Source organism: Durio zibethinus, chromosome 1, assembly GCF_047325235.1.
Source record: "Durio zibethinus cultivar Kanyao isolate XHJ-2024 chromosome 1, ASM4732523v1, whole genome shotgun sequence".
NCBI lineage: Eukaryota > Viridiplantae > Streptophyta > Magnoliopsida > Malvales > Malvaceae > Durio > Durio zibethinus.
The window spans coordinates 4,631,471-4,656,632 of record NC_143162.1 but is presented as its reverse complement, the minus strand read 5'-3'; the positions used below and the strand labels follow the sequence as shown (position 1 = coordinate 4,656,632).

At 30.9% G+C, this 25,162-nt stretch overlaps 1 protein-coding gene and 4 pseudogenes across 3 annotated transcripts; all 5 read left to right on the top strand.

The window, feature by feature from the left end:
- The first annotated feature begins 2,060 nt into the window (after positions 1-2,060).
- On the top strand, positions 2,061-4,145 carry LOC111311798 (uncharacterized). Its single transcript, XM_089741482.1, has 4 exons — positions 2,061-2,114; positions 2,442-2,570; positions 2,745-2,775; positions 3,015-4,145. The coding sequence occupies exons 1-4, from the start codon at positions 2,061-2,063 to the stop codon at positions 3,269-3,271; spliced, it is 471 nt and encodes a 156-aa protein (XP_089597608.1). The 3' UTR covers positions 3,272-4,145.
- A 406-nt stretch (positions 4,146-4,551) lies between these two features.
- On the top strand, positions 4,552-6,310 carry LOC111311009 (UDP-glycosyltransferase 73C6 pseudogene; annotated as a pseudogene). The gene has a single exon (XR_016341803.1). The product of XR_016341803.1 is annotated as a UDP-glycosyltransferase 73C6 pseudogene (transcript).
- Positions 6,270-8,048, top strand: LOC111311008 (anthocyanidin 3-O-glucosyltransferase 4-like; annotated as a pseudogene).
- A 1,813-nt stretch (positions 8,049-9,861) lies between these two features.
- LOC111311795 (UDP-glycosyltransferase 73C4 pseudogene) lies at positions 9,862-11,669 on the top strand (annotated as a pseudogene).
- A 1,641-nt stretch (positions 11,670-13,310) lies between these two features.
- Positions 13,311-15,645, top strand: LOC111311794 (UDP-glycosyltransferase 73C4 pseudogene; annotated as a pseudogene). The gene has a single exon (XR_016341799.1). The product of XR_016341799.1 is annotated as a UDP-glycosyltransferase 73C4 pseudogene (transcript).
- Positions 15,646-25,162: the final 9,517 nt, after the last annotated feature.

The following is a 25,162-nucleotide window of genomic DNA, read 5'->3' as shown; positions in this document are numbered from 1 at the left end:
ATAAACAATTTTCGTGTGCTGCTGTTTGTTCAAGATTTGGTTTCTTTCTTTTGGCCGTCTGATTTTATTCTTTTGGAGCTAAACCCAGTACTAGCTAACCCCACGTAGAAGTGGCTAGGACAAACCCAAAATTAATTTTGAGCCTAAACCCATTAAAGCCTACCCACATGTAGGTGAAACTTATTAATAACGTACCAATAGCTAAAGATCATTTCCAAGATAGCAACTTGTTTTAAAGTTGTTAGAAGCTTCCAGCCATCCAAGTTCCATAAACAAATGCCTCTCATCGAGTACCGTTTCAAACTTCTTTTTCGTTTTTGTTTGTCTCTTCGGCCATCGCCACATGTTATGTCCTTCACTTATATATTTAATGCCCAAGACTTGGAGTCCAAGTAACAAGTAATCTATTCAAATCTTTAGTTCATTTTGTGGAGTACTATGGGGTTGAATTTCTTTTTTTTTTTTGTCCTTAAAGGGCGCCACTATGTATTATGTGTACGTCTCAGTAACATTTCAATTTTTCCGTTCTCTTTCACAAATACCAGTGAAATAATCAGGGTCAGTGCGCAAACACCTACTAAAATAGAGTTTTCTAAAATATAATTAGTATAATGTACAAAATAATTTTATTTATTTAATATAAATATATATATAAATTAATTTTTTAAAAATTATATTTAAATATTTAAAATTTATAACATATATAAAATATATATGATTTGTCATTAAAAAATAAATTTTTTGAAAACAATAAAAAAATTATGTCTTTTCTTTATATATTTTTGTTTATAATAATATTTATACATCTGTAAAATTATATAAAATAAAAATAAAATATGTCTTTTTTAAAAAATAAAATATATATTATTGAATGATATATTAAATAATAAAAGAAGTATTAACATATTTTCATTTTAGTAATTTTGACTAAATTATAATACAAAATATGAAAAATATTAGAAAATATGTGAAAAAAGAAAAAATAAATTAAAAAAATTATTATTTTTCATAAAAATGAAATTGTAATAATAAAAAAATGTATTTTAGAAAAAATTTACAAAAGAAATTGCAATAGTAATAGAACATACTTTAGAAAAATATTATTGAAAAAAAAAACTGATATATAACACATTACATTTGTAGTATTAAATTTGTAAAAAAAATTTTTAGTGGCAATTAAGATTAAATAGATAATTTTTAAATTAATTTTTTAAAATTTAAAATGGATATAATAAGTGATAAAGATAATATTAATTTTTTTGCATTTATTTGAAATATAAATTTATAATTAAAGTTCAAATAGATATAATCATTTTGATAATTTTATTATTTAAAGATTTAAGATGAAAATTTTTTGAAATTTCAAAATCTTATATAAAATTGCTTGAATTTTTAATGTCTTACATAAATTTTTTTAAAAGATAATTTTTTAAATTAAGATAAAAAAGATTATTGAAAGATTTGAATAAACTTAATATTTGTAATTTTTAAACATGTTTGAAAGATTTTGATAATTAAATAATTTTTTAATAAGGTTATTTGATAAACAATTAAAATTATTTATTAAAAAAATAAAATCTATATTTCATATTTTTAATTTTAAAATATATATTTCTAAATTGATTTGATTTTTAATTATAATTTAAATAATTTTAATATTTGAATAAATTTAAAATTATCTAATTTATAATTAAAAAATTATGTTATTTTTTTAAAAATTATTTTATGTGTCATTTAATAAAATTATTTATGTGATAAATTTCTTTGCGTACGTTATTATATAATATATATATAGGCGGACGAAAAATGGTACAACTGTCACTGCCCATCAATTCACATCGATCTAGTCCTCCTATCCAAGCACATCTTTCCACAGAATAAACCAATATGCTTAGGTATGCTCTTGCATCGGCAGCCAAGTATACCTTACTGAAATGAACTCCAAACTTTGCTATGTATAACCGAAATTGGCACCCTTCTTTACAATTCACTTTCACTGTTCCTTGTTAGGTGTGCAATTTTGGTTCGATTTGGACCAGGTCCAAATTACTTGGGTCAACATGGTTGGATTACGTGATCCAAAGCAGCAGACTTGTTGGATTACAGATTATCAAGTTGTCTACAATTAAAATGCTAAATTATCATAAAATCTGATTCCCGAGTTGAAATCCTAAGGGATGGGTTGAGTTGAAACCCACATTAACGGGTTGGGTTGAGTTGCGAGTTTACTGGACCCAATTGCACCTCAAGTCCTAATCCTTTTCCAATTTTAACTAAAAACATGTATAAATTCCCAAGTCCTAAAGGCGTTTCTCGTCTGTAACTCTACTATCTGGCCCATACTCTTCTCTGCCTTCTTTTTTTTTTACTGATAATAATTTTCGAGTAATCTTTGGTCAGACTATAATTTGTGAAGCAAAGAATAAAGAAAAAAATAAAAGGTGAAGGTGATAGCAGCATGCTTGTTGGCTGTGTTGGGAGGCAATGCCAACCCTTCTGCTGATGATCTGAAGTACATTCTTGGTTGTGGTATTCTCTCTTCTTCTCTCTGTTTCTTGATTGCATTGCATGTTTTTCTTTATTCCTAGTTTTGTATTTTGGAACTGCTATTACTCATACTTAGTTCGGACATTCTATTTTTGCTTTACGAAATATTTTATCATTGATCATCCTTAAGTCCTATTCTAACCCCAAAACCCTAAGCCTTAAATTATATATAAACCCTTTGTTCATATATGTTTTAGCTTGGATTTGATTATTGGCCTGCTAGATTTAGTAATATTTTTATCACACGATAGCATAACATTATCGTAACTAAAGCAGGACAATTGTTCTGTATTTTTAAAGAAATTATGTACACATGCTTTTATGTTGATGGTTATGAGATAAAATTTAATATTTAATGTTAAAAATTATTGGAAAGAAGGAATTATGAAAACGATAAAGTAAGCAGCATAAGAAACAATCAAACAAACGTATACTAAGTTGAATTTATTTTCTGCTTTGATTAACAGTTGGAGCTGAAGCTGATGATGACATGATTAAGTTGCTTTTGTCCCAAGTCAAGGGAAAGGATTTGACTGACCTTATTGCTGCTGGAAAACAGAGATCGGCAATGGCAGCAGTACCTGCTGGTGGTGCTGCTGTCGCCGCTACGGCTGCAGCTGTTGGAGGTCCTGCTTCTATTGCTGCTGCTGCTGCTGAGGCCAACAAGGAGGAGAAAATCGTTGAAGAATCAGATGACGACATGTGCTTCAGTCTATTTGATTGAGGAATTAGAATTGATCTTTATTTGAGGACTAAAACTCAGACTTAGTTTTAATTTTCCGTATCAGTAGTAGGATATATAGCATCGGCTTAGGTGAACATATATACTGCAATTACATTTTCTTTTCAGATATGGATATGAGTTTTTTTATGTGTTTTTTCCTTCGTGATTTCTTATGCTTTTTACATGCATGCTGTACGTATTTGGTCGTTATGACAGTTTTTATAAGATTAAGAAACTACAGTGATTACACCACCAGAATAGTATGCATCAATCTTATCTCATTAACTGCAGACCAGAACAAAGAAAATAATTCCTGTGAAAGTAAATTATCTTCCGTGAAGCATGTTGTCAGTCTCAAAGATGATACGTATATAAATTTGGAGTCAAGAATCATTAATTTAGTTATGAATTTGAAAAAAACTGGTTCTCCTCCTTGAAGGTCAGGTGCTTGGCTTAACCAGGAAAGGAAACCCAAAACAAAAAAAAAAAAAAGACGTTAATTTGAAAGAAACTCGTCTCCAATATGTGAACATAAATCATTTTCGTGCGTACAGTTTGTTTAAGATTTGGTTTCTTTCTTTTTCCCGTCTGATATTTATTCTTTTGGAGTTAAACGCAGTACTAGCGAGCTACACGTAGAAGTAGCTAGGGCAAACCCAAAATGAATTTTGAGCCTAAACCCATTGAAGCGTACCCACATGTAGGTGAAACTTATAGATAACGTACCAATGGCTGAAAATCATTTCCAAAATAGTAACTTGTTTTAAAGTTGTTAGAAGCTTCCAGCCATCTCTCTCGGCCTTGAACCAAGTTTCATAAACAAATACCTCTCATCGAGTACCGTTTCAAACTTGTTTTTCTTTTTTGTTTGTTTCTTCGGCGATCGCCATATGATATGTCCTTCACATATTTAATGTTCAAGAGTTGCAGTCCAAGTAACAAGTAATCTATCCGAATCTTTAGTTCATGTTGTGGAGTATGGGGTTGATTTTTTTTTGTCCTTACATGTATTATTATGTATGCGTCTCAGTACCATTTCAATTTTTCCATTCTCTTTCACAAATACCAGTGAATTAATCAGGGTCACTGCGCAGACACGTACTGAAATAGACTTTACTTGAGACGGACAAAAATGGTACTACTGTCACTGCCCAACAGTCCACATAGTTCTAGTCCTCCAATCCAAGCACATCTTTCCACAGAATAAACCAATAGGCTTATGTATGCTCTTACATCAGCAGCCAAGTATACCTTACTGAAATGAACTCGAAACTTTGCTCTACATAACAGAAATTGGCACCCTTCTTTACAATTCACTTTCATTGTTCCTTCTATTCGTATTGCTATGGGTTCCCTATCCGACCAACTTCACTTCGTCTTGTTCCCTTTCATGGCTCAAGGCCACTTGATCCCCATGGTAGATATTGGTAGACTGCTAGCACAGCGTGACGTAATTGTTACTATAGTTACAACACCTCATAATGCAGGCAGAGTCCATAAATCTGTAGCCTGTGCCATTGAATCAGGACACCCTATCCGTTTAGTGCAACTCCGTTTTCCTGGCAAAGAAGTAGGATTTCCAGATGGGTGTGAGAATGTAGATATGCTGTCTTCAAAGGAGGACTTCTTCAAATTCTTCATTGCAGCAAACATGATGGAAGAAGCAGCTCAGAAATTATTTGAGAAGCTAACACCACGCCCCAATTGCATTATTTCAGATATGTGCCTGTATTATACCAGCAAAATTGCTAGCAAGTTTCAGGTTCCAAGGATTTCTTTCCATGGATTTTGTTGCTTCTGTCTTTTTTGTTTGCATAATATAAACTCCTCAAAGATACTTGATAGCATAACCTCTGATTCCGAATACTTCACGGTGCCAGGCTTGCCTGACAAGGTTGAATTTACTAAAGTTCAGTTACCGCTTAACTATGATGAAACGTGGAAGGAAATTTTTGAACCAATGGCAGAAGCCGACCAAGCATCATACGGGGTTGTCATAAATACTTTTGCAGAGTTGGAGTCATCGTATGTCAAAGAGTACCGGAAGGTAAGGAAAGACAAAGCTTGGTCTATTGGTCCAGTTTCTCTTAGCCACAAAGATGAGCTGGATAAGGCTCAAAGAGGTAACAAGGCTTCAATTAATGAGCAGCAGTGTATGAAGTGGCTTGATTCTCAAGAACCCAGCTCTGTAATTTATGCTTGCCTTGGAAGCATAAGTAGTCTGAAGCCTCCACAATTGATAGAGCTGGGTTTGGGGTTAGAGGCATCGAACAAGCCATTCATCTGGGTCCTAAGAGGAAATGAAACATCAAAAGAAGTAGAGAAGTGGATTAAAGAGGATGGATTTGAGGAAAGGACAAAAGCAAGAGGGCTGGTAGTTCTGGGTTGGGCTCCCCAAGTACTCATTTTGTCACACCCAGCAATAGGAGGGTTCCTAACTCATTGCGGGTGGAATTCAACAATAGAAGGCATTTCTGCCGGTGTGCCATTGATAACATTGCCCCTCTTTGCAGACCAATTTAGCAATGAGAAATTGGTAGTACAAATACTGAAAATTGGTGTGAGCCTAGGAGTCGAGAAACCTACCGTGGGGGGAGAAGAAGAGAAGGCTGGGTACATGTTGAAGAAGGAAAATATTAAAAAAGCAGTGGAAAAATTGATGGATGAAGGAAATGAAGGAAGTGATAGAAGAAAACGAGCTAAAGAGTATGGAGAGAAGGCAAAGAAGGCTGTTGAAGTGGGGGGATCTTCTTACCTAAATATGACACTGTTAATCCAAGATATCAGGCAACAATCTCATAAAATGTGTTGGGACTTGGGTCCAACCTCTCAATCACATGGTGAGGAGATTTAGGGTGAGAGGTACTATTTCCTTTTTGATGTTTACATATTTTGAGTGAATCTGCAATATATTCGGTTGTTTGCTTATAATCAAAGTGTATATTAGAACTCAGTGTTTTTGTCTCTTCAAAATCTCAATATGCCAAAAAAGAGAAGAATGGATGAAAATAAATTGGTTGTTTCAGTTTCAACTTTCAACCCATGTGGTCATTTGTGAATCCACTTACCTCATTAATATTTGGATTCAAGCGTCTATCAGGAAATAAAACAAAAGAAATGACAACTGAAAGAATCTTTACATGAATGCCACAGTTCAATTTTTCAATAATCCCAAAGTATTTTTCAGGATGATGTAGAGGCAACCGCCTAACTCTCTATACTTAGATCAGTTCCTTAACTGATTTTTGGTGTCAACTACCCCAAGTCCCTAATACTAATTCTGCACTTGCCATAGCAGCATGAGCCTCCACAAGTTGATCAGCCAATCAACTAAAGAAGTGAAAACCAACAAAAATATTCATTGAAAAAAAAAAAAAAAAAACTTGATATTTGTTCAGAAGTAAGAATTGAAACCAATTTATTCTCTAAAAAAGTAAGAATTGAAAGTCGCAGACGTTTTGCTAATTAAAACCGGACCTTAAATGATATTACCTTAAGAGGTAACAAATCCAGCAGATCTTAAATTCAAATCCCTGCAGTTTCACTGTCACATGCTCACATTTTATTGGTATTTCAAAGATTCACGAGAAGGTCTCTGATGATCTGGAGTCCCTCGTAGGGCCGGGTTTACCAGTTTGGTAGAACTAACTAAAACTCAACTGCCTGTTGACTTCAATCCTGGACGAGTACTTTTAAAAGAAAAGGAAGAACACGAGTAGCAGACATGTCATCATACCGTTTGGTGGTTAATTCTTTTGAAGAATTGGAATCAGGATACATTGAAGTATATAGAAAGGCCAAAGGTCATTTTGTAACAAGAGCAAATTCGATATGGCTAGAGGAAACAAAGCCTCAGCTGACGTAACCCAGTGCATGCTGTGGGTTGATTCAAGGCCACGGAACTCAGAAGTGTATGCTTGCCTTGGAACACTAAGTTGTGTTCACCTATGCAACTAATTGAATTGGCCATGTGCTTAGAAGCATCAAGTAGGCCGTTCATATGGGTTATAAGAGAAGGATATAAATCTGATCAGTTCAAGAGATGGTTGTCTGAAGAAGAATTTGAGGAGAGAACCAAAGGAAGAGGCCTTTTAAGCCAGGGCTGGACAGAGCAACTTTCCATATTATCTCATACAGCAATAGGCGGGCTAGTGACACATTGCGGTTGGAATTCAGTGCTAGAAGGATTATGTGCCGGTTTGCCAATGATAACATGGCCTTTGTTGGCTGATCAGTTTTTCAACGAAAAACTTGTGGTGCAAGTTTTGAGAATTGGATAAAGAGTGGGAGAGGAAGAAAAGTATGGGGTGATGGTGAAGAAAGAACAGATTATGAAGGCTATAGATTTGGTAATCAATGCACGAGAAGAAGGAAACGAAGGGAGGAAGAGAGCAGTGGCTTGGGGTGTTGGCAAAGAAGGCATTTGAAAACAAGGGATCCTCTTATCTCAATGTCGGCTAATCTAAGATATCATGCAAATAAATCGGTGGGCGGAAAGCAGAGGCATAACGGAATTTGTCGATGAAAGTTTACATCCATATCAAGCTGTTATGATGTGGGGTCCAGCCCCATTCTTTTTTGACCAATTAGAGGTCATGGCGTTTTGTTTTACACAAACCGAGAAGCCTTATTTTAAGGAGATGCAGGGCTGCGCCGGATAAGAAAAAATAAAAAGTTGTCATCAAAAGTGAGGAAAAAGAAGAAGAAAGGGAGCTGCCATTTTGATTAAGAGATTGAACGGAGATTGATTTGTGATATGATTAAGTTAAAATTTTGTTAACACGCTACGACTCAATGTTTTACATTTTTAGTTGTTTGGATCGATCGTTGAAATCGGATATAAAGCTTTTTAAAAATAAATCTTAAATGTATTTATTGAATGATAAATTATATAAAATTATTTTATGACTTGAGATAAATTTAAAAATGATCCCTGAAATTTATAAAATGGCAATTAGGTCGTTTTTCCTTAAAACTCTTTGATTTTTCCGAGATATAAATTCAAAGTTGGCAAAACTCCTTTTCTGCCGCTCCAAATTATCTATTTTTCTAGTATGTTTTTTTTTTTCCTTTGGCCTTCCTTTTATCCAAATCCTAAGTCCCCAAACCCTCTCAAGGACCTTAAACCGAAATTTTAAGAGAGACATTTACTTTATCTCTCTTATTCTTTTTTGATCTTTTTGATTGCTTGTGTGGCTCGATGGTTTCAGTTTTGGGATTGTTTTTCTTTTTTAGCATTTTTTGTTGGTGGCTGTGGGTACTTTATTTATTTATTTATTTATTTTGGCTGCTGTGTATGTTCTTGATGTTGAGAGTTTCAATTAGATGTTTTTGGCCGAGTAAAGAGGATAGAGGGCAAGGCTATTGATGGAAGTGGGATAAATTTACCATCTTTGATAGATCTTTTTGAAGAAAAAAAAATTGCAGAAGTTTTAAATGGAGATAAAAAAGAAAGAGCAAAAATGTTTCTCTGAAAATAAGAATAAAAGAAAAAAGGTTTTTTGGATTTAGATAAAGAAAAAATAATGAATTGTTGGAGAAAAAAAAAAGATTTGACACTAAGGAAAAAGTCATGATTTAAAGTAAAAAAATAATAAAATAAATTATAAAGTACTAAATGACATATTTTAAATTTTAATATTTAATTTCAATCCGTCTCTAATTACAAGATAATTTTATGTAATTTATTTTTATTGAATTATTTATTTGATGAGATATTTTTAATCTTATCTCTAATTATCGTTTAGTCTTAGTTTTAATTAGAAAAAAAAAAATTTGTGTATACAGTTAAACATTTTATGATGGTCCGAAATTTTTTTTTCATATAAATTTTAATATATTTTATTTATTTTACGTTATTAATTGTTAATTGGTATTTGTTTGTTTTAAATTTATCATGACATATTGTTTCGTGTCATTGTGTTAATCAGTTAAGCCCAACACAAGCAACTTGGTTATTTTGCTTTGCGCAACCCAGATCGAAGTTCCCCAACCCCCCGAAAAAAAGAAAGAAAAAGCTGTACAAGATGGAAAATCCAGCATGTGGTAGGTCATTCTTACTTTTTTTTTTTTCTAAATATTATTTCGATATAATTTTCCTATGTCAATTAGCCCCATCAAGGATAAACGACGTCCTTAATATCTCTGCTAATAATGCAGAAATATAGTTTAGTATAGCCCAAAATAGATAAAGTACTCCAATTCTCCTGGTTCACCTAGACCCCAAGACCTTTCTGTGTAGTTCCACTGCTGCATTCAAGAAAATTCTAACAAATGTCAAAAGCATTTGTGATAAGTTTTAGAAAAGTCAGAACCATGTTCTTTAGATTTAGCAGAAAATACCTGGAAGTGTACGGCAGTTCTAAAAGGGTGTTCAATTCATTCTCTAATCTTTTCAGTTATTCAAAATGTTAGCAGAATTATATTGACCATTATACTTTTCAACCGGCTCCATTTTATCAGTGATGAAGCATCTGTCAGACTGAATATCTTCAATCGACATCCAATTTGACGTGTATCAAACTTTAAAGTTACGTTGAAAAGCTAGAGGAGAATGAAAGTTCAAATTAGACTCGGTTGCCATTCAGGAATTAGTCATAATTAGTTCCATTACGCATGTATACCCTAACATAACTCTGTAAGTCTAGAACCATTAAAGCATGTATAAATAACAACAAAATCTAGGTAATGAAAGAACCATAAAAGCAAAAACCATATTCCAAATTCATATTCGTCTGATTTCGGTCTAGCTTAAAACCTCCATTTAGCAATGGCCTTAAACCCTACCAAACCTCATTTCGTGTTGATACCTTTTATGTGCCAGGGGCACCTTATTCCCCTAATAGACATAGGCAGGTTATTGGCTGAGCGTAATGTGATTGTTACTATAATTACCACACCTCAGAATGCTGCCCGTTTTAGCACAGGCATCAATCGTGGCATTGAATCTGGGCTAGCGATCTCAGTTCTAGAGCTTCCCTTCCCAGCTGCAGAGGTTGGTTTACCAGAGGGGTGTGAAACAGTAGACAATCTCCCTTCTATGCACCTGATGAGCAACTTCTACACTGCAATGAGCATGCTGCAGCAACCAGTGGAGAAGCTATTAAGAGCGCTAAAGCCCCGTCCAAACTGCATAATACATGATAAGCAATTTACATGGATGGCAGAAATTGCCTCCAAGCTTCAGATTCCAAGGATTTTATTTGATGGAAAAAGCTGTTTCGCTCTCTTGTGCAGTCACAATATAAGCACTTCCAAGGTCCATGAATGTGTCTCCGAAGGAGAACCTTTTGTGGTGCCAGGACTTTCTGATAGAATTGAATTCACACCAGGGCAGCTACCTGGAAACCTAAATCCTCGATCAAACGTGAAAGAGATTAGTAAAAAGATTATAGCAGCAGAAGAAGGAGAGTACGGGTTAATAGTCAACAGTTTTGAGGAGTTGGAAGCTGAATATGTAGAATCATATCAAAATATTAAAAAACAAAAGGTGTGGTGTGTTGGACCCGTGTCATTATGCAATAAGGATAACATGGACAAAGCTACAAGGGGTAACAAGACCTTAACTGATGAAAATCAATGCTTGAAGTGGCTTGATTCATGGCCAGCAAGCTCTGTAATCTATGTTTGCTTTGGAAGCCTCAATGGTCTAACACCTCCTCAGTTAATCGAACTTGGTTTAGCGTTGGAAGCATCAAACAAACCATTCATTTGGGTTATTAGAGGAGGATATAAAAGAGAAGAAATGGAAAAATGGTTAGCAGAAGACGGATTTGAGGAGAGGGTAAAAGGAAGAGGCCTTTTGATAAGGGGCTGGGCACCGCAAGTGTTAATTCTGTCGCACCCATCAATTGGAGGATTTTTGACACACTGTGGTTGGAATTCAACACTAGAAGGGATTTGTGCCGGGGTGCCAATGATAACATGGCCTTTGTTTGCTGAGCAATTCTTTAATGAGAAGCAGCTTGTTCAAATATTGAAAGTTGGTGTTCGGGTGGGAGTAGAAGTTGTGGTGCATATGGGGGAGGAAGATAAATCCGGGGTGCTGGTGAAGAGAGAAGATGTTCAGAAGGCTATTGAGAGTTTAATGGATGAAGGAGAGGAAGGAGAAGAGAGAAGGAAAAGGGCAAAAAATCTTGCCGAGATGGCAAAGACAGCAGTTGAAGAAGGAGGGTCTTCTTACCTCAAAATTACACTCCTGATTGAAGATTTCAAGCAACAAGCCATAACTAATCCATATATAGCTTGAGACTAGCAATTTCAAATTCATTAGTAATTTGTTCATTAATAATGATGGAAAATCTTATTGTTTAGCAATAAAGGAGATATGATTGTGCTGTTGTGCTATTTCTTTCTTTTTCTTTTTTACCCCCATTTTTTTGTTCAACCTTGGTCTGTCCATTTAATAGAAGGGGAAAGAAGTTCTAAGTTTGTACTATTATACAACCAGGAGATGAAGGCCACTAGCTTTCCTATGTATTTGCCTTCTTAAATTTATGAATTCGTTTTATAATTGGCATTTGGAACTTAGAAGGTCCACTATGCTTAGTAAAACTTGTGCCGAATGAAGCATATACGAATTTGAGTTTGTCTGCATGTGCAAGCTCCTGTAGAGTTTGTCATTATTCAAAAAATAAAAATTCTCATCTTCATTTATGAAAGGATAATATCTGTGTTACTAAATGCTAATACATTTGACCATCCAGATTTATCAAGTTTCGCATTCAATAGTCAATGGATGAGAACTGGATAAGCAGAATGTTAAGCCAGACTTAGAAGAGGATTAGATGCAGACTCTCAGGACTGGAATGTATCAACTGAAATGAATTTAATGGCTGTTACTTTGGGAATAGTATCAAATTCACACTGAGCATTTAAAAAAAAATAGTTAAAAGAAATAATGAAGGCTATAGATTTGGTAATTGATCATGCAGGAGATGGAGAAGAGATAAAGGAATTTGTGGAGTTGGCAAAGGCGGCAATTCAGAACCTGGGAATCATCTTATCTCAGTGTTAATCTGCTAGTCACAGAGATAAACAGAGGCCTGATAGAGTTTAGCTTATGAAATGCAGGTTGCAAAATATCTACATCAGGCAACTTCATATTTTGCATTATTTGAACCCAGATTAATTGAAATATAGCGTCTCTCTAAGAAACGAAAAACGAAACAGCTGCAAGCATATGGCAGTCATTGTCATTTTTTTTTTTCAATGTAATTGTCCTCTGGAAATTAGCCCCATGAGATAATTTATTTCTTACTACATCCACTAACTCTAAACAACGTTTAATAGTTTTATATTCGTCATCATTTCCGTTCCACGGGGGCACCCATGAAAAAAAAGACTATAAAATTTAAAAGATCAAATTAATTCCAAATCCCCATGTTTATCCAAATATTCTAATTACAAGAGACTTTCCATGCTGTTCAACTACTCAATTCATGAAAATTTAATAAGGGTCAAAAGCATTCTTGGTAACTTTGGGAAATGTTACAAATATCCTCTCTAGTAGTGGCAGAAACTACCAGGAACCGTACAGCAAAAAATTAAGCATAACAATGTTAACCCTTATAATTTTCAACTGGCTGTAGTTGCCAACCGTTGAATTATGGCTCGAATTTGTCTCCAGTGTCAACACCAATGGCATGGGAATGTTGACATCTTTTGGTAGTTTTTCTGCCTTGGGCCACAAGCATATGGGATGTTGACACGGTCCCTAATGTTGGCTGCGCTAGGAAACATCAAATCATCAATCGATACATGCATGTGTCTTGTAATATTCATTTTTCAATCTTTACAGATTATATAGATAAACCTCTCATAGTTTCTTATCCGACGACATAGTCTACCTACTACAACTACATCATTATGTTGTTGTTTTTGGATTCTTCTGTCCTAGCCACCTTTTTTGGTTTACTTCTTGTCATGTTAATTACATTTGGATGCTGTCACAACATAAAAGCAATGTGCATTAGTCAAACTTAATTCTGAATTTTAGAAGCTACATAAGCTGAAAGTTCTACAGAGAATGCAAATCAAAATTAAACTACAATCAGTCATTAGTTCTAAAATATATTCATACTCTATAGTCCATATGCATACGTGTATCCTTACGTAATACGAGAACCATTGCAGCATGTATAAATAGCCACACCCGATATAACTAATGAAAGAACCATAAAAACAAACACCATATTCCAATTCGTTCATATTCGTTTGGTTGGTTGTCCTTGAAGCTTAAACACCCAAATTATATTACAATGGCCTTAAACTCATCTCAGCCTCATTTTGTGTTGATGCCTTTTATGTGCCAGGGGCACCTTATCCCCATGATAGACATAGCCAGGTTATTGGCAGAACGTAATGTAATTGTTACTATAATTACCACACCTCAGAATGCTGCCCGCTGTAGCACTTCCATCAAGCGTGCCATTGAGTCTGGTCTAGCTTTCCGTGTTCTACAGGTTCGCTTTCCTGCTGCAGAGGTTGGTTTGCCAGAGGGGTGTGAAACATTTGACAGTCTCCCTTCCATGCACCTGAGGAGCAACTTCTACGCTGCTGTAAGCTGGCTGCAGCAACCGGTAGAGAAGATGTTTGAAGAGCTAAAGCCTCAGCCAAGCTGCATTATATATGACCGGAATTTCACATGGATAGCTGAAATTGCTTCGAAGTTTCAGATTCCAAGGTTTTCGTTTGATGGAAAAAACTGCTTCTTTCTCTTGTGCTATCATAATTTAACCACTTCCAAGGTCCATGAATGCGTCTCCGAAGGAGAAGCTTTTGTCGTGCCAGGACTGAATGATAGAATTGAATTCACAGCAGCCCAGCTACCGGGAAATCTCAATCCTGGATCATCATCAAACATGAACGAACTTATTAAGAAGATGATGGAGGTAGAAAAAGGAGCGAATGGGTTGATAGTCAACAGTTTTGAGGAGTTGGAAGCAGAATATGTAGAATCATATCAAAAGGTTAGGAAACAAAAGCTGTGGTGCGTTGGTCCTGTCTCACTATGCAACAAGGAAAACTTCGATAAAGCTCAGAGGGGTAACGAGGCTTTAACTGATGAAAATCAATGCTTGAAGTGGCTGGATTCATGGCCTAGAAGCTCTGTAATCTATGTTTGCTTTGGAAGCCTCAATCGCCTAACACCTCCACAGTTAATTGAACTTGGTTTAGCCTTGGAAGCATCAAACAGACCATTCATTTGGGTTATTAGAGGGGATAATAAGAAAGAAGAAATGGAGAAATGGTTAGCAGAAGATGGATTTGAGGAGCGGCTAAAGGGACGAGGCCTCTTGATAAGGGGCTGGGCGCCACAAGTTCTAATTTTATTGCACCCTTCCATTGGAGGATTTTTGACACACTGTGGCTGGAATTCAACACTTGAAGGGATTTCTGCTGGTGTGCCAATGTTAACATGGCCTATGTTCGCCGAGCAATTTATGAATGAGAAGCTACTAGTACAAATACTGAAAGTTGGTGTTCGGGTAGGGGTAGCAGTTTCGGTGCAGATGGGAGAGGAAGAATCTGCGGTGCTGGTGAAGAGGGAGGATGTTAAGAAGGCAGTGGAGAGTTTAATGGATGAAGGAGAGGAAGGAGAAGAGAGAAGAAAAAGGGCAAGAGAGCTTGCAAAGATGGCAAAGAAAGCAGTTGAAGAAGGAGGGTCCTCTTACCTTAACATCACACTACTAATTGAAGATATCATGCTACAAGCCACCGCCACTAGTCCAGCTTTAGCATGAGAGACAAAAAGGGATATTCACTGGTATTTTTAAGTTTTGTTTTTTTAGGTGAGCTTATAGTTCAGTGATAATAAAATAAAAATTCAGAATTTTGAATTTGGAATTCGAATTCTGGTGGTAGTCCAAAAAACAAAAAATATTTATATTATTTACTATAATTTGTTCAAAAATAATGTTGGGGAATATGATGACATGCCAATAAAGGAGATCAAACTGGAAAAATAAATTATTAATTACAAGTACAGTTAAGCTATTTTTTCTATTTCTATTTCCATTTTAAAGTTCCATCTTGATATTTCCTTTGTATTATTATTATTATTATTTTATTATACCGGCACCTGACTTTCTTGTAAAGAGATATATACCAACCGACCATGTAACTTGCAGTTTGAAAGAGTGCAAATTTATTGTTATTAAATCTATAACAATGGCATTGACAAGTGGTCCCAGCTTAGAAAAAACTACACGTGCTTACGCATGCAAACTCAAATTTGTATTCAGATTCCCGGCCCCACTGACCGTCATTTTCAACCGACCGAGGACAAAATTACAATTGTGTAGTATTTATATTGGGAGAGGTTATTTTTCCAGGTTTCTTGAATAAATAAAATATATGAGTATGTTACCACACTTTGTTGCGAGTTAAAAAAATTTTTATTTTGTTTTTTTTTATATAAATTTTTTTATCAAAAATTTTACTTAATTAAAAAACTTAAAAATTTAAAAAATTAAAAGAAAATAATACAAAAATATTTCAATTGGTTTCTTCTTTTTACAAATTTTATCTAATTACAAAAACAAAAATAAAAAAAATGAAAAGGGCAAAAAAGAGAAAATCTAAAAAATAAAAAAATAGAAGGTGTTAATGAGACACCCGAGCTTAAAATATTAATTTTTTAAATTAATATATTAAATAACAATTTTATTAATATAATATATAAAATAAAATTAATAATAAAATATATGCTTTTATATAAAGATAATAAGATTGGATCAAATTTGATGTAATTTTTTGAATAATTTTTAGTATTATGAATTTTAAAAATTTGATTTTAATCTGAATTGACTTGATCTAATTCAAATTGAATTTATTAATTTTTGAAATTTAATTTTTTTAGTTTTTATATTTTACTTTAATATAATTTTTAATATATTTAAATATATTACATAAAAATATTAATTTTATTTTTTAAAAAATAAAAAATTATAAATGTATCTAATTAAAAATATATAATGATCGAAACTTGACCATTTCTATTTAATATTTATTTTTTAAAAAATTATCTAATTAAAAATAATAATTAAAAGCCTCTAAATATGGATGATACGTGTATATCTAAATTAATCTCAAATTATCACAAAATATATATAATTAAAAAATAAAAATCTAAAACAAAAAAAATTGTAAAAAGTAAAAAAATAAAAAAAATAGTTCATAAATGTGTCACATGGACACCCTAATTGAATTTAAAATATTAATTTTTTTAATTAAAGTGTTAAACAATAATTTTATTAATATAATAACTTATACATAAAAATTAAATTAAATTAATAATAAAATATATATATTTTATATATATCTTGAAATGAATTAAGATAAAACATTCTAAACACACTTTAACCATAATATCTATCTTATAAAAAACTCAAGCCATCCTAACTTGATCCCGTTTTAAAAAATATATCCCATTTCAAATTTAGATAGATTAAAACCTATAAAATAGGTTTTTTTTTTTTTTTTTTATCAATGGACATATTTTATTATAAAATTTTTTAATTAAAAAAAAAGTGAAAGAGGAAAAAAGACAAATGGAGCATTATGTAAATATCTCCATTATCTTGTTTTTTAACAAAATGAATTTAATAAAAAATGCATAAAAAACCGAAAATTGAAAAAAAAATAAAGAAGTTTATAAGTGTACAATATGAACATTTCAATTGAATTTAAAATATTAATTTTTTTAAATTAAAGTAATAAATAATAAATTTATTAATAACAAAAAATTTTTAAAATAAAAATGTGCCATGCGTATACATTTGTTTTATTTTTTTTGAAAAAATGATCTTAGTTATAAAAAAGAAAAAAACAAAAGACAAAAAAATGAACAAAAAATTGAGTTATCATGTGACATTTACAATAACAAGTTTTTTTTTTTGAAATTTTATATTATAAATTTAAAAAATCAAAAAAATAAAAAAAATCAAATTCGAGCATAATATTGACATTTCTGCTAAGATTTTTTTTTTAAAAATTTTCAAATTTTAAAAAATAACAAAAAAAATATTTTTTAAGTAATCATATCAAATAGCCCCATATTAAACAAAATAAAAAAATTTTACAAAATATTAAATATTTTTAAAAGAGATATAAAAATTAAATAGAAATAAAAAAACAAAAAGCAAAAAAAATGAGCTAAAAAGGAAAAAATTAAAAAGGTAAAATAAGGAAAGCAAAAAAAAAAATGTTTAAATAGATACCACACATAAAACTAAAATTTTTTTAAAATATATATTTTTATAACTTAAAAAAACTATTACATATTTATTTAGAAAAAATTTAAAAAGGGCAAAAAGTAAAAATGAAAATTTGATATAATTGGATTTCACATATAAAAATAAAATTTTTACAAAATATATTTTTTAATAATTTTAAAAATATTTATAAAAAAATTAAAAAGGATATAAAGAAAAAACTTGATATAAATAAGTCCCATAAATAAAAATAAAATTTTTAAGAAAAATATTTTTTATATATTTAAAACAAAAACAAAATAAAAAAACTGATATGCCACATGGTAATTTGTGGGAGGTATAACTGTGCTCCATAAATTTGCAACTTTATACGTATGGATGGTTTCATGAATAAATAAAACTCCGAATTTGCCAAAAAGGACAGCTTTGGAAGATTAAGACAAGGCACTGATACAGTGCGTCGAATTGGCTTGATACTGAGGCGGCGAGGCAACATTTATTTATGTTTAAATATTTTTATGCATGTGTAGGCTCATACGTTACGGCACAACCACTACAAATACAACAAAAACATGTCACCAAATAAAAAATGGTACATCGAATTGGTTAATTGCTACATTAATCATGATTAGTAAAATCAATAAGCATTAGTTGCTATATAATTAATCAAATATTGCTCATTCCTCATTACTCAATATCACTGTCACTCTGCCGAGAAATTCACAAAGCAATGACTTCTAGAAGCTATGAACCTCATTTTCCTTTTCATACATTTGACGTGTTCATGCCATATTATTCCCTAATGAATATAATGATAGATATTAATTTAAATTTTACTCGAGAATTAATTTAAATTTTAATAAAATTTTATTAGTTGAAAAATTATTGGGTAATTAAATTTATTTAATGATAATATTTTTAATGAATAAAAGTTTAGTAAATAAAAATTTTTAGTTATCAAGTAATAGAACTTTATAAATATGGAGTGAGTATTATCTTTTAAAATTATAAGAAAGTTATAATCATTATGTGATCTTTAATTATATGGAGATAGATTTCTACAAATACAAAAAAAGTTTGTTCGAAAAATTACTGATTACATGAGATAAAAGATATTTCATAAGAAAGTATAAAATTTAAGATTATTTTAGAGTTTTGAGATTAGTGTTTATTTATGATATTTTATATTTTTTCTAATTTTTACGTTTATAATGAATTTTCTCTCTCATCAATTGATGTAAGCAATTGGATTGAACCATATTAAATATTACATTTTATGTATAATTTATTTTGTATTGATCTCATTATAAAATTTGTTTCTGATTAAAAAATCTCAACAAATTATATCAAAGCTAAGTTGAAAATATCTTTCCGTGAGTCCAGCATAAAAACTCTCCATTAAGCTTGATAATAAGGAGTTAATTGCAAGTAAAGTTAACTAAGTGAAATTAATTTAGTTGCACATGAGTATTGACCGTTTTGTGTAAATTAGATAGAGTCAGTATTGAATTGATCATGTGTAGTCAAGATTTTTTGAAAGTCATTGTTGTGATAGAATTTGTGTTAATATGAAGATAATTAGATATTGACTCAAATTCTGATTGAGAATCAGTTTGAATTTTAGTTAAGTTACATTAGTTAAAGAATTACTTGATAATTAAATTTATTTAAAAATAAATATACTTAATGAGTAAAAGTTCTTAATAAATAAGAATTTTTTGTGATTAAATAATGAAGTTTTATAAATATAAAATAAATATTAACTTTTTTAAAAGTACGAGAAAGAGAGTTATAATTCTTGTGTGGTCGTGGTATGAGAAATAAGTTAATAAGGATGTGAAAAAAAAAATTGTTTGAAAAATATCGATTGCATGGGATAAAAGATATTTCATAAATTAAACATTAAAAAAAATGGAAATTAGGATTATTTTAGGGGTTTATAGTGTTTTATACATTTTATAATATCTATATTTATAATAGATTTTTTTCTCGTCCGTAAATATAAATAATTAGATCAAATTACATTAAATATTACTTTTTCATATAATTTTTTTTGTGTTGCTTTCATTATGAAATTTATTTCTGCTTGAAAATTTTGAACTTATAACTAGATTATTGGGAGACCGGAACGTGGCTGTCACCACCGTTATAACCCTTGTAAACGCCATTCGATTTGGTTCTATCATCAACCGCGCCACTAAATCAGGATTACCTATCCATTTCTTACAACTTCAATTTCCCAAAACTAAGGTTCGATTGCCCAACCGCTCTGAAAGCATTGACAACCTACCCTCACTCAACTTGGTAGGCAAATTCTTGACAGCATAAAGCATGTTGCAACTTGCAAGAACCCCTTGAGCAATCATTGCTAGAGATGAACCCTTTCCAAGTTGCATCGTGACAGATAAAAATATTCCTTGGGTAGCTGCTACTGCCTCCAAATTCCAGATTCCAAGGATATTATTTGATGGGAGGAGCCGCTTCAATCATATATGCTCTCACAATTTGCACTAGTCCAAGGTCTACGAGCATTTGTCTTACTCAGAACCTTTTGTGATACCGTATTTCCTGATCGAATTGAATTCACAAAAGCTCAGTTGCCTGCATCTTTCAATCCAGGTTCCAATAAAGATTTGACAGCTTTCTGCCAAACAGTGAAAGCTTCTGAGTCAGGAGTATGTGGAGTGCTACTTTATTATTTTGAGGAATTGGAAACAGAATGTGTAAAGGCATATCGAGAGGATATGGATTTAAAGCTTGGTGCATCGGTCCGGTTTCATTATGCAACAAAGGGAGCTTGGATAAAGCTGAACGGGGTAGGATACGCTAAATACATGAAAACCAATGCATGAAATGGCTTGATTCCCAGGCACTAAGCTCGGTAAGTAATCTATGTTTGCTTTGGAAGCCTCAACCACATGCCATCTTTACAGTTAATTGAGATTGGCATAGCGTTGGAAGCTTCAAACATGCCATTCATTTGGGTTCTAAGAGAAGGATATAAAAGAGAAGAAATGGAGAAATGGTTAGAAGAGAGATATGAGACCTTTTTAATAAGGGGATGGGTGCCACAAGTACTAATTTTATCTCACTAGACAATTGGAGTGCTTTTAACACATTGCAGATGGAATTCAACGCTTGAAGGAATTTGTGCCGGTGTTCCAATGATTACATGGCCATCGTTTGTCGAGCAATTTTATAATGAAAAACTCATTGTACATGTACTACATATAGGAGTTGGGGTGGGGACTCAGCAAGTTGTTATGCAGTTTGGGGAAGAAGAAAAAAAATCTTGGGCGCTGGTGAAGAATGCAGACATTAAAAAGGCTATAGACAAGTTAATGGATGGAGGAGAGGAAGGAGAGGAAAGAAGAAAAAGAGCAGGAGAGCTGGCAGCCAAGGCAGAGAAGGCAGTAGAACAGGGTAGATCTTATTACCTAAACATTACATTGTTGATTGAAGATGTCGTACAACAAGTGAAACACAATTGAACAATGTTCTAAGAGGGAGTCCATGGCTAGCCTGATATCACAATAATCTTTTTTCGTTCGTAGTTGGAACAATCTCAAGGAAATGCATATAGTCATCATAGAAAATCTGTGTTTGTTTAACATTCTTGCTAGGAAAATAATTCATACTGTGACAATTAATTATAACTTTGCAATAGGTGAAACTGGATGCATCCTCAAAAATGAAAAAAATTTACATGGAATGCCATACATATATACATATATATATATATTTATGCGTTTGTGTATATGTATATTATTTATAAATTCCTGAGATTGAGCTATTGTGAATTTTTTTTTCTCCTTATTTATTTATTTCTCTGAGTAAAGGCCCAAGATCATGAAACGGGCATGGCAGACAGACCAAGGCCCAAGTTAAGGAAGCATTCGGTAATTGATAGATCATGGATATAGCCAAAGCTAAAATTCATTGCCAATCAGTGGTTTACAATTGATGACCAACCAACTTAAATCTAGTTCATAGATGATCAAAAGTTGATGGTCATTGTTTTCTATTTTTTTTTTCAACATTGTGGTTGGAACCTAAAATTGTCCACCTTATCAATAATAATTAGTCATAAATCATGGTCAATTTTTCTTGTTCAATAATTCATAGTCATTATTTGTCACTAACAACAAACTTTTAATGTAACACTATATCAAACAACTGGTAATGATGATTCGTTGTTAGTAGTTGATGGTTGAAATGTCAAGAATTATTATTCTCAACCATGGTAATATAAATTGAGAAATTATTTAATACATTGTTAGAAAAAATTTTATTTTTATAAACAAGTTAAAAATTGACGTATATTATATTTTTAATTAATTTTTTATTATAATATATCTTAAGAAATATATATTATTCCGTAACTTTTATTTTTGTAATTTAAAAAATTTATTATCAATGTATTTTACAATTTTTTAATTAAAATATTAATTAAGATTGAATGACGACAACCGTATACAACTAATTAAGATTAATAAAAAATGATAATAATTAATGACAATTTATAACTAATGAATGCAGAATTACAATTACTTCTCTTCTAACATTGATAATTAGTATAATCGAACTAGAAGTAATTGGTAATCGTTACAAGAAATTCAAATGATCAATCATGATATTAATTGATGATATTTGCCGTTAACTAATTTTCTAGTCCTAGTGCAACATAAGTTGGCAAAGGAAACTGTTCATGCACTTTTGAACCTATTCAACCCACTTTATATGAAAAGAATAACTCCTTTCATGTATAAACGTTGGAAAATGAAATTGTAAGCATCAGTACATTTTTCTAAAACAAACATGGCCCAAACCTTTTTTTTTTTTTTTGAAAAAATATGTATTTTGACCAGAAGTTGTAACTAGTAACTTGTTTAAAACAAAGAGTGCTTTTTTCTAAAGTTAAAAAAAAAAAGCTGGTCGGACAGAGATAAAATCAAGTTTTTTGTTTTTTCTTTCTGGAAATTCTAAGGCCTTACTAGCATGGTCCACGTTCACAAAAGGCTTGTACCAAACCCGAAAACCTTGCATCATGCATGCTTCACGTGGGCCGTTATTTGTTCCATGACTCGCCAGCTATTTATTTTTAATTTTTAATTCTTAACTCACTTAATTTAGCTAATTTTTAATATGGTTTTTTATGTTGGTTACAAAAGCTTGCGCCAAACCCAAAGCCTCATGTGGGCCGTTGTTTGTCCCATGACTAGTTAGCTTTTTTCCTTAATTACAATTTTAATGTATTCTTAATTTTTATCTTATTTATTTAATCTATTTAATTTGAAGATGAAATTACACGTTTTTTTTTAAATAAAATAAGATTACAAGCTCAAATATTTTAAAAATATTATCAATATATATGCAATCTAAATTATTATTCAATTAAATTGTGATTTGTGCTATACATGAAATAATTTTGGTTTATTCTATGTGTACATACATATAAATTAGTATTTTTTTAAATTATATTTAAAATTTTAAAATTTTTAACATATAAAAAATTTTATATATGATTAACTTATTATAAAAAATAATTTTTTTAAAAAAAGCAAAAAGAAAATAACATGCCTTCTATTTGCATCATCTTTATGTGCAATAATATCTATACACTTAAAATTTATATCAAATAAAATAAATTGTCTTTCTTAAAAGAACTACCATATTTAGTCCGGGACTCAAATTAATTGAGTCTAGGCCCAATAATTGATTTTTTTATTATTATTCTATTTTATTTCATGTTTTTACTTTTATTACTTTATCTATATATACGTTTTTATCTTATTTATCTTCTTATATTTTATATTTAATTTATTCTAATTTATTTATTTAGTTAATTAATTAATTATTTTTTAGCTTGTTTATCTTTTCTGATTTATTGTTTATCTTTAGCTATTTTAATTTATCTCATTAGTTTTTCTTTTCTTTTTCTTTCATTATCTAATTAATTCAAAAATAAAAAATAAAAGAATAAACCAAAAAAATTAGGTTGGAAATTTGGCTTGTGATAATCTTCATCAGGAAATTCTTGAAATTAAGTGGTAATCTTTGGATTTTTAAATTGAATTGGAAGTAATATGAAATTTTACCAATCTCCCCCTATAAATAAGACCTTTAATCAATAAAAAAGACACATAGCAATCATAGATACTATCAAGGAAAAAAGAAAATTGATCTAGCAATGGGAGGTTTCAAATCCAAAGAAATTTGTTTTTAGAGAATTTAGGTTTTTTTTTTGGAAATGATTTGGTCTTAATTGGAAAGGATTAGTGTGATTGAAAGATCAAGGAGATCAAAATGTATTAGATTGAAGTTTTAGGAATTTTTGTTGTTTTTTTTTTTTTTTTGAAACTTTTTGGGAAATTCTGAAAAAGCTTGAATTTTTCAACCATATTCAAAATCTCCAATGACTTTTCTATAAGAATTTTTAGATTTCGAAAAAGGTCCTAGTTTTCAATCAAGTTTTTGGCAATTAGTGAATTTTCCAACAAGCGTTTGTAGAATTTGGCAGCTAGAGAATGATTCTAGAAAGAAAAGCATAAGAGAAGAGCAAGAAAAAAAAAATCTAAAAAAAATTATTTCACTTTTATACCGTGCAAAACGACGTCGTTCGCACATTTTAAATTATTGAGGATCCATGTGTTGCATCGAGGACTTGACCCAATATGGGTGCACAATCAGCAAACCTATTCCCAATAGCCATAATCTAAGCCAACCAGCCATCAAGTCGAGTCTTAAGCCGTATCATCTTAAGCTGTTTTCTTTGCTTGCAACTAAGCCACAATCTAAGTCGAGTCGAGCCGATTCTTTTTTTATATATATATATTTTTTTATTTTTTATTTTTGCTTTTATTTTTTTATTTATTTGTTTTATTTTATTATTTATTTATTTTTGTATTAAATTTTTTAGAAAAGTTAAAGGGAGTTATTCTAAAGAAATATAAAATAAAACTTTAATAAAATTTTGATAATAAATAATAATTATCAAAAGATGAAAATTGTTAGAAGTTACAAATGGATAATTTTTAAAAACTTTCTAGGTGAGAGATTTTTCTAAATTTGACACAAATAAAGAAAAATTTTAAATAAAATTTTAATAACAATAATCAGTATTTGTTTTCAAAATAAAAAAATAAATAAACTTTATAAATTTTAGGAATGAGTGGTGAGAGAATTTTCTAAATTTGACATAAATGAAGGAAAATTTTAAATCAAAATTTTATAACAATAATTAGTATTTGTTTTCACAATAAAAAATAAATAAACTTTATAAAATTTTAGGAATGAGTTAATAATTATCTTACGATGAGATTTTTAAAAATTTAAAATAGTCAATTTTTTAAGAATTCTCTAAGTGAGAAATTTCTAACTCGAATGGTAAAATAATTTAAATGAAATTTTAATAAAAATAATTGCATTAATTTCTAAACAAAATTTTAAAAAATATATATATAACTTATAAATTTGCTGAAAAATATATGACAATTATCTAATGATAAAATCTTAAGAAAATCACAAATAATTGAATCTTTAGAAAATTTTTAGGTAAAAGTCTTTTCTAAATTTAAATCAATTGGTAGAAAAATTTGGATGATATTTCAAACAATAATTGTCATTTTATTTCCTTTCTAAAAATTAGGAAATAAATAAGGAATAAAATTCAATA

Bases quoted from the DNA above. Each gene is read 5' to 3' on its own strand.
- LOC111311798 (XM_089741482.1), top strand. From the start codon at position 2,061: ATGGTTGGATTACGTGATCCAAAGCAGCAGACTTGTTGGATTACAGAT. The intron at 2,115-2,441 runs GTTGTCTACAAT...AAAAAATAAAAG, and splicing joins GTTGGATTACAGATTATCAA to GTGAAGGTGATAGCAGCATG. The intron at 2,776-3,014 runs GTAATATTTTTA...TTTGATTAACAG, and splicing joins TTATTGGCCTGCTAGATTTA to TTGGAGCTGAAGCTGATGAT.